Source organism: Haematobia irritans, chromosome 3, assembly GCF_050003625.1.
Source record: "Haematobia irritans isolate KBUSLIRL chromosome 3, ASM5000362v1, whole genome shotgun sequence".
Classification (NCBI taxonomy): Eukaryota; Metazoa; Arthropoda; class Insecta; order Diptera; family Muscidae; genus Haematobia; species Haematobia irritans.
The window spans coordinates 214816524-214830204 of NC_134399.1; the positions used below are offsets into that span (position 1 = coordinate 214816524).

At 27.4% G+C, this 13681-nt stretch overlaps 1 protein-coding gene across 1 annotated transcript in view; it reads left to right on the forward strand.

Annotated features, from left to right (window-relative positions):
• The window catches only part of LPCAT (lysophosphatidylcholine acyltransferase), a 60292-nt gene that overhangs the window by 16777 nt on the left and 29834 nt on the right, over positions 1-13681 (forward strand). Inside the window, exon 2 of the mRNA XM_075302793.1 lies at positions 7670-9447. Within this exon, the coding sequence (XP_075158908.1) occupies positions 9235-9447 (213 nt within the window). The 5' untranslated portion in view covers positions 7670-9234. The remainder of the gene's footprint in view (positions 1-7669; positions 9448-13681) is intronic.

Consider the following 13681-nt stretch of genomic DNA (forward strand, 5'->3'; position numbering starts at 1 on the left):
TCGACATTTAAAAAAATTAAAATTTTGAAAGATATTGTATTTTAAAAATGTTTTCAAAATTTTATTTCTATAGAAAACGTTAGTCAATTTCTATATTTTGTCAAAATTTTCTATAGAAAATTTTGTCGAAATTTTATTTCTATAGAAAATTTTATCAAAATTTTATTTCTATAGAAAATTTTATCAAAATTTTATTTCTATAGAAAGTTTTGTTAAAATTTTGTTTCTATAGAAAATTTTGTCAAAATTTTATTTCTATAGAATATTTTTGTCAAAATTTTCTTTCTATAGAAATTTTGTCAAAATTTTATTTCTATAGAAATTTTGTTAAAATTTTAGTTCTATAGAAAATTTTGTCAAATTTTTATTTCTTTAGAGAATTTTGTCAAAATTTTATTTCTATAGAAAATTTTGTTAAAATTTTATTTCTATAGAAAATTTTGTAAAAATTTTGTTTCTATAGAAAATTTTGTCAAAATTTTATTTCTATAGAAAATTTTGTCAAAATTTTATTTCGTTATTGTTGTTTTTGATCTCAGCTTAAAGCCATGCATTGACTAAACTACAAGTGTAGCTTAACCAACAGAGGAAAAGTATGCTTGTCAAATTTATTTGGGCAAAGCCCTGTAGACTGCAAGATGGTTGGATGTACAGCTGTTTCGGAATTACCACATTCCTCATCAGCATCCTCTACTAGCAGCAAAACTATCAACCAATTATCAGAATACATTCGGGTAATTCACTCAACCCAAAGTGAACTACACTTGAACCTCCCGAAAAAGGGTTTGATAGTCGGCTATTGCCTAAACAAATTTGCCAGCATATCTCTTTTCCTTTGCCAAACTCAAATCATCGATTTGAATGTATTTGGCTGGGTTTGTTTTTGAGCGTGCTTCCTCTATCTTCATTTTATTTCTATAGAAAATTTTATCAAAATTTTATTTCTTTAGAGAATTTTGTCAAAATTTTATTTCTTTAGAGAATTTTGTCAAAATTTTTTTTTCTATAGTAAATTTTGTAAAAATTTTATTTCTATAGAAAATTTTGTAAAAATTTTATTTCTATAGAAAATTTTGTAAAAATTTTATTTCTATACAACATTTTTTCAAAATTTTATTTCTACAGAAAATTTTTTCAAAATTTTATTTCTATACTAAATTTTATAAAAATTTTATATCTATAGAAAATTTTGTCAAAATTTTATTTCTATAGAAAATTTTTGTCAAAATTTTATTTCTTTAGAAAATTTTGTAAAAATTTTATTTCTTTAGAAAATTTTTTGTCACAATTTTATTTCTATAGTAAATTTTGTCAAAATTTTATTTCTATAGAAAATTTTGTCAAAATTTTATTTTTATAGAAAATTTTTTGTCAACATTTTATTTCTATACAAAATTTTTTGTCAACATTTTATTTCTATAGTAAATTTTGTAAAAATTTTATTTCTATAGAAAATTTTGTCAAAATTTTATTTTTATAGAAAATATTGTTAAAATTTTATTTCTATAGAAAATTTTGCCAAAATTTTATTTCTTTAGAAAATTTTGTAAAAATTTTATTTCTATAGAAAATTTTGTACAAATTTTATTTCTAGAGATAACTTTGTCAACATTTTATTTCTATAAACAATTTTTAACAAAATTTTATTTCTATAGAAAATTTTTGTCAAAATTTTATTTCTATAGAAAATTTTTGTCAAAATTTTATTTCTTTAGAAAATTTTTGTGAAAATTTTATTTCTATAGAGAATTAATATAACAGGTTGGCTGATAATTCCCCGGTCTAACAAAGAAAAACACATTTTTTTTGTCAAAATTCGTTTTTATTATTCAACATAGTTCCCTTCAAGAGCGATACAACGATTATAACGACCTTCCAAATTTTTGATACCCTTTTTGGTAGTACTCCTTCGGTTTTGCCTCAAAAAAGGCCTCAATTTCGGCGATCACCTCTTCATTGCAGCCAAATGTTTTCCCTGCGAGCATGCTTTTGAGGTCTGAGAACAAGAAAAAGTCGCTGGGGGCCAGATCTTTGAGAATACGGTGGGTGGGGAAGCAATTCGAAGCCCAATTCATGAATTTTTGCCATCGTTCTCAATGACTTGTGGCACGGTGCGTTGTCTTGGTGGAACAACACTTTTTTCTTCTTCATATGGGACCGTTTTGCCGCGATTTCGACCTTCAAACGCTCCAATAACGCCATATAATAGTCACTGTTGATGGTTTTTCCCTTCTTAAGATAATCGATAAAAATTATTCCATGCGCATCCCAAAAAAAAGACCATTACTTTGCCAGCGGACTTTTGAGTCTTTCCACGCTTCGGAGACGGTTCACCGGTCGCTGTCCACTCAGCCGACTGTCGATTGGACTCAGGAGTGTAGTGATGGAGCCATGTTTCATCCATTGTCACATATCGACGGAGAAACTCGTGTATTACGTGTATTACGAGTTAACAGCTGCAAACATCGCTCAGAATCATCAACATGTTGTTGTTTTTGGTCAAATGTGATCGCGCGGCACCTATTTTGCACAGAGCTTCCGCATATTCAAATATTGATGAATGATACGTTCCTTTGATATCTTTAAGGCCTCTGCTATCTCGATCAACTTAATTTTACGGTCATTCAAAATCATTTTGTGGATTTTTTTGATGTTTTCGTCGGTAACCGTCCTCCGTGCTTATTTCACCACGCTTGAATTTTGCATACCAATCAATTATTGTTGATTTTCCTGGGGCAGAGTCCGGAAACTCATTATCAAGCCAAGTTTTTGCTTCCACCCTATTTTTCCCCTCCAGAAAACAGTATTTTATCAAAACACGAAATTCCTTTTTCCATTTTTTTTTCACAATAACGAAAGTTGCTTCACAAAAGACGCTCTATCTCACAAACGAATTGAATTACAGACGTCAAACTTTGACACGAATCATTTGAAGGTTGGTACTATATAAAAATAATATGCATTTAGCGACGCCATCTATGTGTCAGACCGGGAACTTATCAGCCAACCTGTTAGCTCTTAGTTAGAGAGGCATACTTCGCAAAATCTACCAAAACATCAAGAATTCTATAATATAAACATCTAAAATTTTTGGTAGAAATTTGGATCCAGAAGTGGTGCAATATTAGCACATGGATTTAACTTAGGCTAAAAATGGGTACTAAAATCTTTTACCAATTGAAAATTTTGTTAAAAATTTAATTCAAAATTTTGTCAAAATTTTATTTCTAGAACATTTTTGAAAAATTTTATTTGTGTAGAACATTTTTGCAAAATTTTATTTCTATAGAAAATTTTGCAAGAATTTTATTTCTATAGAAAATTTTGCAAGAATTTTATTTCTATAGAAAATTTTGTTAAAATTTTATTTTTATATAAAATTTAAGTAACTCTTAATTGGAGATTACTATTTTTCAAAATCTACGAAAACATCAATCCTTTTTCAATATGATCTCCATGTGAACAGGGATGGCCTGTCACAAACTGTGACTTTTGCGACATACATTTGCGACGGTATAATACGTATGTCGCAAAAGTCGTAAACCTACTGTAGAAAACCAAATTTTGAATAGAAGAAATCCTGAACATTTTTTAATTTAGTTTGACAGCATTTGCTGTGAGTTTCTGCAGAAATTTGCGAAAGTTTTCCCAAGGTCAAGCTTATTTTCTTAGGTGGTATCGAAATTCCCATTGGTGAGTGTGCAAAATACCTTGGGGTTATATTAGACAGGAGACTGAACTTGAAAGCTAAGAAAGGACGAGAAAATCCACGGTTACCCTGTACTCGTGCAAAAGGCAATAGGGAAAATGTGGGGACTAAAACCGAAAATTGTGAATATTCCTAAGAATTGAAACTTCGTCGCACATACCATCGTCTTGAATATCATGGCATTCGCTGCCTAGCTGACGCGACTAAAGTATTTTCAGTTTGCGATTTTTTTTACTTTTTCTACATTTACGACGCGTATGTGACGTTTACGACGTTTACAACTTTACGACAGTCGCAAACCTAAAAAAATTTGATACAGACCATCTCTGCATGTGAACATGAAAAATTCATCACACATTTGTAAACTAGTTTTAGTTTACCTCATCCCATTGTGCAAAACTTCAAGGTGATGAATACTTACTGCTTATATGGGAGTATATGCTCGACATCTTATTTGTTGTTGTTTTTTTTATAAATATCTGTGTAAGTTTGACTTAAAGAAGTGTGCTTCCAACCCTTCTCAAAAGCAATAAGTGTGTAGAAAAAGAGAATCTGTATCAAGAGTAAGATGAAAAAATGTATATTGGAAATACTCAATTATAAAAGGTCACTGTACTTCGGGGATACATAAGCTTTTTGTATGCCATTGAGACAGATTAGTATAAGAAGAAAAATATCAAAGAGGAAATCGGGTCCCTTGCATATCCGTAAATAATTTTTGAAGAGAATTTGCTTAAGTGAAATACTTAAGGATTATACAGGTGTTATTTCTTTCTAAAGAAGGTTAGGTCAGGGTATAAACGGGAGTTTTTCGATAGCAGCACAATACAATGGAAATTAGTGAAATCAAAGAGCCAATCCTTGCCGTCTTACCTTACATAACATGAGCATCGACTAAGATGCTCATCACTTTGATTTGATGAGATCAGCTTTGAGATGGTTGCCTGACTCTCTCATAAATTGTCGAGGTTCAAGTAGAAATATCCACCTAACAGTAAATGTCATGCTTTTTTAGTTTATCTACCATATCCAGTGTTGCCAGTATTGATTGGGGCTAGAATTTTTGAGTTGAGAATTTTTATGCCTCAAAAGTATTATTTTCTCACTAAACATAGAGTGCTTGCCAAAATCAGATACATACATTATTGTGAGAAAAAGCAAACTTTTTACAAGTTCCTCGTGACAAAGAAATGTTATGTTCTTGAAACAACACAGGGTTTTTTTTTTTGATGCAATCACGAATTTAATTCATCCAATTATTGTTTTAATTTAAATGTCTTCAATACCGAAAATGTTAGTATTAATCACAGTTTTAATTGGACATAAAAAATTATTGATTAAAAACTTAATTGATTTCATTAGAAAATTTCAAATAATTTTTTAATTGATGTTGATTTTTTTTAAACTAAAAACGTAAATATTTTCAATCACTTTCTTAACTGACTTACGCCCATTTTCATGAAGCTCTGTTAGAGCAACGTTAGCCAACGAACTTTTGAACCGTATATTTGTTATCTTGCCAACATATTACCTATGCCACATAGTAACTTAACTGCTGATATTTTTTTCAGTTTCAGTTGTTGACTGGCAGTTAAAACCGAACGGAACTACCTGAAAATGACCTTTAGTGTTTTTAAGTTGATTAAAATTAATTGTTTCAATTACATTTTTAAACATTTAAAACAATTCAATAATTTTTTTTTTTCACTGATTTACTCTTCCGAGTTTGATTAAAAAGTTAATTGTATCATATTCGTATAATCTTTTAATATGGAAAGTTTTCTGCTTTGCTTGAATCGAATAATTTCAATGATTGATTTTAATTTTGATTCAATATATTTTTTTTTTAAATAATAAAAAATATACTAATATTTTTAATTATTTAAAAAAAGAGATTTTTCAAAGTTACACTCAAAAAAAAAATATAGTGGCCCCATAAGGAAGGAACATTTTTGGTTAATTTTAGAAAACTTAACCTAAACTGTATTGCATACAAAACAAACATTTTCTGATTCAATCACGAAATTAATTGATCCAATTAATTTTTTAATAGAAATGTCTTCAATCACAGAAATGAGGCTCTGGGGTGATCATAACCCTTCTCTGTGTACATATGCGCAGAACAAAATATTTTGTTTTTTGATTCATTCACGAAATTCAATGATCAATTAATCAACACCAATTAAAAAAATAATTCATCCAATTAAAACTTTAATTGAATCGAATAATTTCAATGATTGATTTTAATTTTGATTCAATATTTTTTTTTAAATAATAAAAAATATACTAATATTTTTAATTATTTAAAAAAAGAGATTTTTTCAAAGTTACACTCAAAAAAAAATATATTGGCCCCATATGGAAGGAACATTTTTGGTTAATTTTAGAAAACTTAACCTAAACTGTATTGCACACAAAACAAACATTTTCTGATTCAATCACGAAATTAATTGATCCAATTAATTTTTTAATAGAAATGTCTTCAATCACAGAAATGATAGTATCAATTAAAAAATTAATTGATCCAATTAAAAAATAATTGATCCAATTAAAAAATGTAATGATTCTATTAATTTTTGTTTCAATTAAAAAATTTGTTGAATCAATTAAATTTGTAATTGAATATTTTTTAAAACTCAATTAAAATTTTAATTGGAAAATTTTCGTGAAATTTTATTTTCTGTGTACGAATGCCGATATTACAAAAATAAGTACATACATATTTTTCAATAGATTCAAGAAAATTTTGCAGGGTTGGCCTGTCACAAACTGTGACTTTTGCGACGGTGTAATACGTATGTCGAGAAGTCGTAAACCTACTGTAGAAAACCAAATTTTGAATAGAAGAAATCCTGAAAATTTTTTAATTTAGTTTGACAGCATTCGCTGTGAGTTTCTGCAGAAATTTGTGAAAGTTTTCCCATGGTCAAGCCTATTTTCTTAGGTGGTATCGAAATTCCCGTTGGTGAGTGTGCAAAATACCTTGGAGTTATATTGGACAGGAGACTGAAAGGACGAGAAAATCCACGGTTACCCTGTACTCGTGCAAAAGGCAATAGGGAAAATGTGGGGACTAAAACCTTCTCTTCGCACATACCATCGTCTTGGATATCAACGAATTTGCTGCCTAGCTGAGGCGACTAAAGTATTTTGAGTTTGCGACTTTTGTTACTTTTTCTACATTTACGACACGTATATGACGTTTACGACGTTTACAACTTTGCGACAGTCGCAAACCTAAGAAAGTTTGATGCAGACCATCTCTGAGTATAATAGAAAAAAATGAAAGATAGCATATGTGCTACAATTTACAAATTTTAAGAAATATGAAATTAGTAAATTTTTATGCTTAATTTGGGTACAAGCTTTTCCTATTTGTTTTAGCTAATTTAGCTAACATTCACAAAAGAACTATTAAAATTAAGTACACTTTTGCCAAACATAAAAATTCCATGAACTAAAGGAGAATTAATTTGGCTTTAGTAACCTAGAGGTTTAACTTTTTTGAGTGTGGGAGAAGTCCAATTCTTTTCCTAATTCAATTCAAAGTGGATTTTTCGATTTTTGCATATAAATTGCATTTGTAAATTTTGGCCAGCCAGCATCAAAAGTCGATTTGACTTAAAAAAATCTAAGTCGATTCTGATGTTTACAGAAAGCGGACTTTGTCTTCATTTAACAAAAAGTTGTCTATATTACCACACATTTAAATTTTAAAACCATTTCTTACCTTGTATTTGCTTATGATTTTAAATATGGACTTTGGTTATTGTGTGTTTGCATTTTTATATAAGCAATTTGAACAATTTATTCATTTCCAATATTCATAATGAATGTATTTAGCAGATATTTATGTATTTAGACCATTGCATTGATACGATTAGATCTACTATTGTGCATATTCAACCAACCACAACGTTTGAGAATAACTAATTAAGTTCCTTCCTGTTTTAATTACAGAGAGAAGTAAAAAAAAAAAAAAACAAAAATCATAACGGAAAAGTTCCATGAGAATATAACAACAAATTCAAGTACAAATATCATACATTAACAAAGTGGCATTTATTATGATCATCATAGATGAGGCAAGGCAAAGAGAGTGACAAATTAAGAGATAGACAGAGAGAGAGCAAAACTACAAGCATAAGAATAAACAACAATAACGTCATCCACTTCAGAGCTTTTCGCTGGTGTAGTATCTGAGACCTAAACAGCTGATGCCACACAACAACAAAAACAAGTAATAATGCAATTACTCCTCACATCAAAACAAATACTACCTCCCCTACCCCACATATTCATACCCAACTATCTGTTGTAAAGAGAAATAAAATGAGCTGTTAAGAAAAGAGAGAGAGGTATACACATCTAAATCAAGTGCCAAATAGGTAACCCTTTGACAGTATTTTCTTGATTATAGAAGGTATCTGGGAAGAAGATTTGTTGAGATTGCATGAATTTTTACAATATAATCAAAATAATTTGCTCTTATTTAATCATTCATCTTTAATAAGATGACTTTCTCCATCTTATGAAGATCAATTACAATTCAACGTTGGATAAAATAAATATCGTAAAATTACACCAATAAGCTGACCATAAGAAACCATTAGCATTGATCGAATGAAACGAAACTGGTGCGTTGCTGCCGCTTTAAATACTCACTCACTCGATCCATCTCTGTTTGGCAAAACATTAGCGCATTTGTTTTGAGGGGTCTATACTATGCTGGTATTGTGCATAGCAATTCAGTAGTCACCCAGCCACAGACGACGAAGCTTTAAAATTGTAGCCGGTCGGTTTATCGCTATAAGGTATAGGCAGTGTCTTCGTTAAATCTCGGAACGAAGGCAACGATCGATCGAACGTTGACCAACCCCGGTAATATAAACAATATCATCATAATAGCAGCTACTAAGAAGATTCTTTTGTCAGTAACAAGTTAAGAGGGAAATGCGTCATTAACATAAGTGAATGAATAGTGTATACGCGAATAGATTGAAGTTTTTGGCATTGAAGAGAACAAAAGGAAAGTAGCATATAGATAGTTTGTGTGCGAGTGCGTGTGTGTGTTTAACTTAACACGATCGCCGTTTGAATCAATCCATAACTCAACAACAACAACTAAATCAAGGAAAGAGAGAAATTTCAGTTCAAAAACAAAAAAAGAGTACTAACGTCGTATGACAACGTGGTAATACAAGAAGTTTTTGGTGTACACCAAAGAATCCAAACCAAAGCCAGAAGTTTTCAAAGCAAAAAAAAAAAAAGATTTGCATTGTTGGCAAGAAATACAAAAAAAAGAATTGTGTGAAAAAAACAGGCTTTCGTTTAATATAAAAAGAAAAGATTACTAAATACCACAAATAACTCTCGATCAACAACATTGCACTACAAAAAAATATCTGTTAACTCGAATTTTCTATAGTGTCAAATAAAACTAAAAGCCAAATACTTAAAAAAACCCAAAGGTTATATCAACAAAATAATCCATTAAGGCAATTATAAGAAAATAAAAAAATAAAATGACAACTTCTACAATTAAACGGAGACGTTCGCCATCCTCACATAGTCCACCTAATGATGATCGAACGGAGGCTATGGCAGCACCTGTAACCACCACAGCTAACATTAGTAAAAATGATTCCGAAGAAGAATCATTGGATTGGACGGGGAATAATTATATAAATCCATTTATACATCGTTTGAATATTGACAATCGTTTGGATTTAGCTAAGGTAAGATTTTTTTTTTCAGATTTATATAAATACATATGACGTATAGGAATACATTATTTATTCTCGTACTTAAAAAATTGAAGGATTTAATTACCATAGTTGGAATGATCCGATTCAGGTCAGACATTTGAATGTACAGAGAATAAAGCCGCCGATTAGGTCGTCGAATTTAGGCGCCACCGACAATGTCGGCACATGTCGTCCAATTAATAAAAAAAAATATTTATTTAAATATAAAATTGAGTGTATGTAGGTCCTGGTGTTGTCCACAATTTGGGTGGATTATTCGATTTTTGTTTTGGCAGAAAATAGGAGTACATATTCGGAAACTTTTTCAAATTTAAAATAATATATTTTGAAAAATTGGCGGCTAGATTTCAGTAAAGATGTGTAGATTTAGGTTATATTTACAGGAAAAATGGAAATTTCGAAGCGAGGAGTTGTATCAGAATAAAAGTAACTGGGATTCGTACTAACAAAATAAAAACCGGGTATTGGCCAACGGTTAACCGGGTTTCTCTATTTTGGTATACATTCCAAAATATACCTCTCCAACTAAGAAGAAGGATATCAATTTAAATAAAATTTTGACAAAAATTTTTATAGAAATAAAACGTTGACAAAATTTTCTCTAGAAAAAAAAATTTTGACAAAATTTTTATAGAAAAAAATGTTGACAAAATTTTCTATAGAAATAAAATTTTGAAAAAATTTTCTATAGAAATAAGCTTTTTAAAAATTTTTTTTTTATAGAAATAAAATTTTGACAAAATTTTCTATAGAATTAAAATTTTGACAAAATTTTCTATAGAAATAAAATTTTGACAAAATTTCTATAGAAATAAAATGTTGACCAAATTTTCTGCAGATTAAAATGTAGACAAATTTTTATATAGAAACAAAAATTTTGACTAAATTTTCTAAAGAAATAAAATTTTGGCAAAATTTTCTATAGAAATAAAATTTCGACAAAATTTTTTATAGAAATAAAATTTTAACAAAATTTTCTATAGAAATAAAATTTTGACAAAATTTTCTATAGAAATAAAATGTTGACAAAATTTTCTATAGAAATAAAATGTTGACAAAATTTTCTATACAAATAATATCTTAAAAAAAAAATTTCCTATAGAAATAAAATGTTGACAAAATTTTTTATAAAAATAAAATTTTAACAAAATTTTCTATATAAATAAAATTTTGACAAAATTTTCTATAGAAATAAAATTTTGACAAAATTTTCTATAGAAATAAAATTTTAACAAATTTTTTTATAGAAATAACATTTTGACAAAATTTTCTATAGAAATAAAATTTTGACAAAATTTTCTATAGAAATAGAATTTTGACAAAATTTTCTATAGAAATCAAATGTTGACAAATTTTTCTATAGAAATAAAATTTTGACAAAATTTTCTCTTAAAATAAAACGTTGACAAAATGTTCTACTCATATAGAAATAAAATTTTGACAAAATTATCTATAGCAATAAAATTTTGACAAAATTTTCTATAGAAATAAAATTTTGAAAAAATTTTCTAATTTTGACAAAATTTTCTATAGAAATAAAATTTTGACGAAATTTTCTATAGGAATAAAACGTTGACAAAATTTTCTAAAGAAATAAAATTTTGACAAAATTTTCTAAGAAATAAAATTTTGTCAAAATTTTCTATAGAAATAAAATTCTGTCTAAATTTTCTATAGAAATAAAATTGTGTCAAAATTTTCTAAGAAATAAAATTTGGTCAAAATTTTCTATAGAAATAAAATTTTGTCAAAATTTTCTAAGAAATAAAATTTGGTCAAAATTTTCTATAGAAATAAAATTTTGTCAAAATTTTCTATAGAAATAAAATTTTGACAAAATTTACTATAGAAATAAAACGAAATTTTCTATAGAAATAAAATTTTGTCAAAATTTTCTATAGAAATAAAATTTGGCCAAAATTTGCTATAGAAATAAAATTTTGACAAAATTAGCTATAGAAATAAAATTTTGAGAAAATGTTCTATAGAAATAAAATTTTGACAAAATTTTCTATAAAATTAAAATTTTGACAAAATTTTCTATAGAAATAAAATTTTGTCAAAATTTTCTATAGAAATAAAATTTTGTCAAAATTTTCTATAGAAATAAAATTTTGTAAAATTTTTCTATAGAAATAAAATGTTGACAAAATTCTCTATAGAAATAAAATTTTGACAAAATTTGCTATAGAAATAAAATTTTGACAAAATTTTCTATAAAGTAAAATTTTGACAAAATTTTCTATAGAAATAAAATTTTGACAAAATTTGCTATAGAAATAACATTTTGAGAAAATGTTCTTTAGAAATAAAATTTTGACAAAATTTTCTATAAAATTGAAATTTTGAAAAAATTTTCTATAGAAATAGAATTTTGTCAAAATTTTCTTTAGAAATAAAATTTTGTCAAATTTTTCTATAGAAATAAAATTTTGACAAAATTTGCTATAGAAATAAAATTTTGAAAAAAATTTTCTATAGAAATAAAATTTTCGTTTTGTTTGTTATTGTTGGCTTCTCTTCAATCGTTATTGTTGTTTTTTTTTTTTTTTTTTTGATCTCAGCTTAAAGCCATTGCTGCAAGTAGAGGATGCTGATGAGGAATGTGGTAATTCCGAAACAGCTGTACATCCAACCATCTTGCAGTCTATAGGGCTTTGCCCAAATAAATTTGACAAGCATACTTTTCCTCTGTTGGTTAAGCTACACTTGTAGTTTAGTCAATGCATGGCTTTAAGCTGAGATAAAAAAAAAAACATAAATAAAATTTTGACAAAATTTTCTGTAAAATTAAAATTTTGACAAAATTTTCTATAGAAATTTAAATTTAAAATCAATTTTCAATTGCAAACTCTATGTCATTTGGAAATGTAAATAATCTGAATATCAATCAATAGAGCAGTGCAGTAATGCATTACCGAATAGGTCCTAAGTTGATGTTAATTAAATAGATGAGTTTTCGATTATGTAAATCGTGTACGCAATTTTGAATATTGAGCGATATAGAAAATTAAGCCAATTTAATAATTAATTGATTGGGATAGCAATTAAGTAAGTAAAAATTGCTAAAAAAAATATATTTTTTTAAATTCATTTAAATTATTTCTATTTTAGAGTCATAAACTAAATTTTAACACATATTGTAGAGGGGAGTCTGCTTCCCCTATAGAAGTGTGCTTAAGCACAAAGCAATAATATTTGGTTTCTCAATACTTCCCGTATTTATGACGTCGCTTTAGGTGGACTATTTGTTTTCATATGTAATATATTTCGTATTCCGCATTGTTGTGACAAGACAAATGTTTTAAATGAACAACGTAATTTTAATAGAACAATTGTTTCGTAATTTAGTTTTTATTAATTGAATGAATCATAGGTCATTATCACTACTTTGAGTGCATTGTGGTAAATTCTTTTTATAGTCTGTAAAAATAATGACGTAGTACTTAATAGAGTTCAACTCAGATGATAAGAGTTGGTAGTATTATCAATTTACTACTGATTTGTTTTATTTACATATTTTGCTTTGTAATCAGCTATGTATATTTATAATAAGATTTAATTGAGTATTGTGTGCAGTAACTATAAATTTATATTATAATTTAACTTAGCAGGTTATGGACCCGCAGTTTAGTGGCATTTAATTTTATTAAAATATAATCGAGATAATGAGAGAACAATGATTTTTCGGTTTATGTTTACAAATGATTCCCGGCATTTTTTAACCAAACATTTTTTTATATAGCCATAGGAGTCTTTGAACTAAGGCCAATTTTTTCTTAAAATAAAGAAATTCATTTTTTATTGATTTGCAAAATATTTACGTGATATTAAAGATTATGCAACCTAAATTTTAGGATGTGCAATTTACAAAATATTAAGAACAAATTTCTTAAAAATAACGAACTTTTAATTAAAATATAATCTTTGCTCGAATTTTTTTTTTGGAAATTTTCTTCCCTCCTTTAAAGTCGCATGTCTTTGAACTAAGACAAATTTTTGATTTAAAGAATCGTCCTTAAATTAATTGAAATATTGAATCTGCAGATTAAAGATAAAAACACTTCAATTTAAAGTTTTTTTTTTTTTTGGAATTAAGAAAACATTTTTTAATTTGATAAATGAGATTTAATTTTAATTTTATTGGTCCTAGATTTAAATCACGATAGGTCGCTAAAAATATTCTTTATTTTAAAGAAGCCGT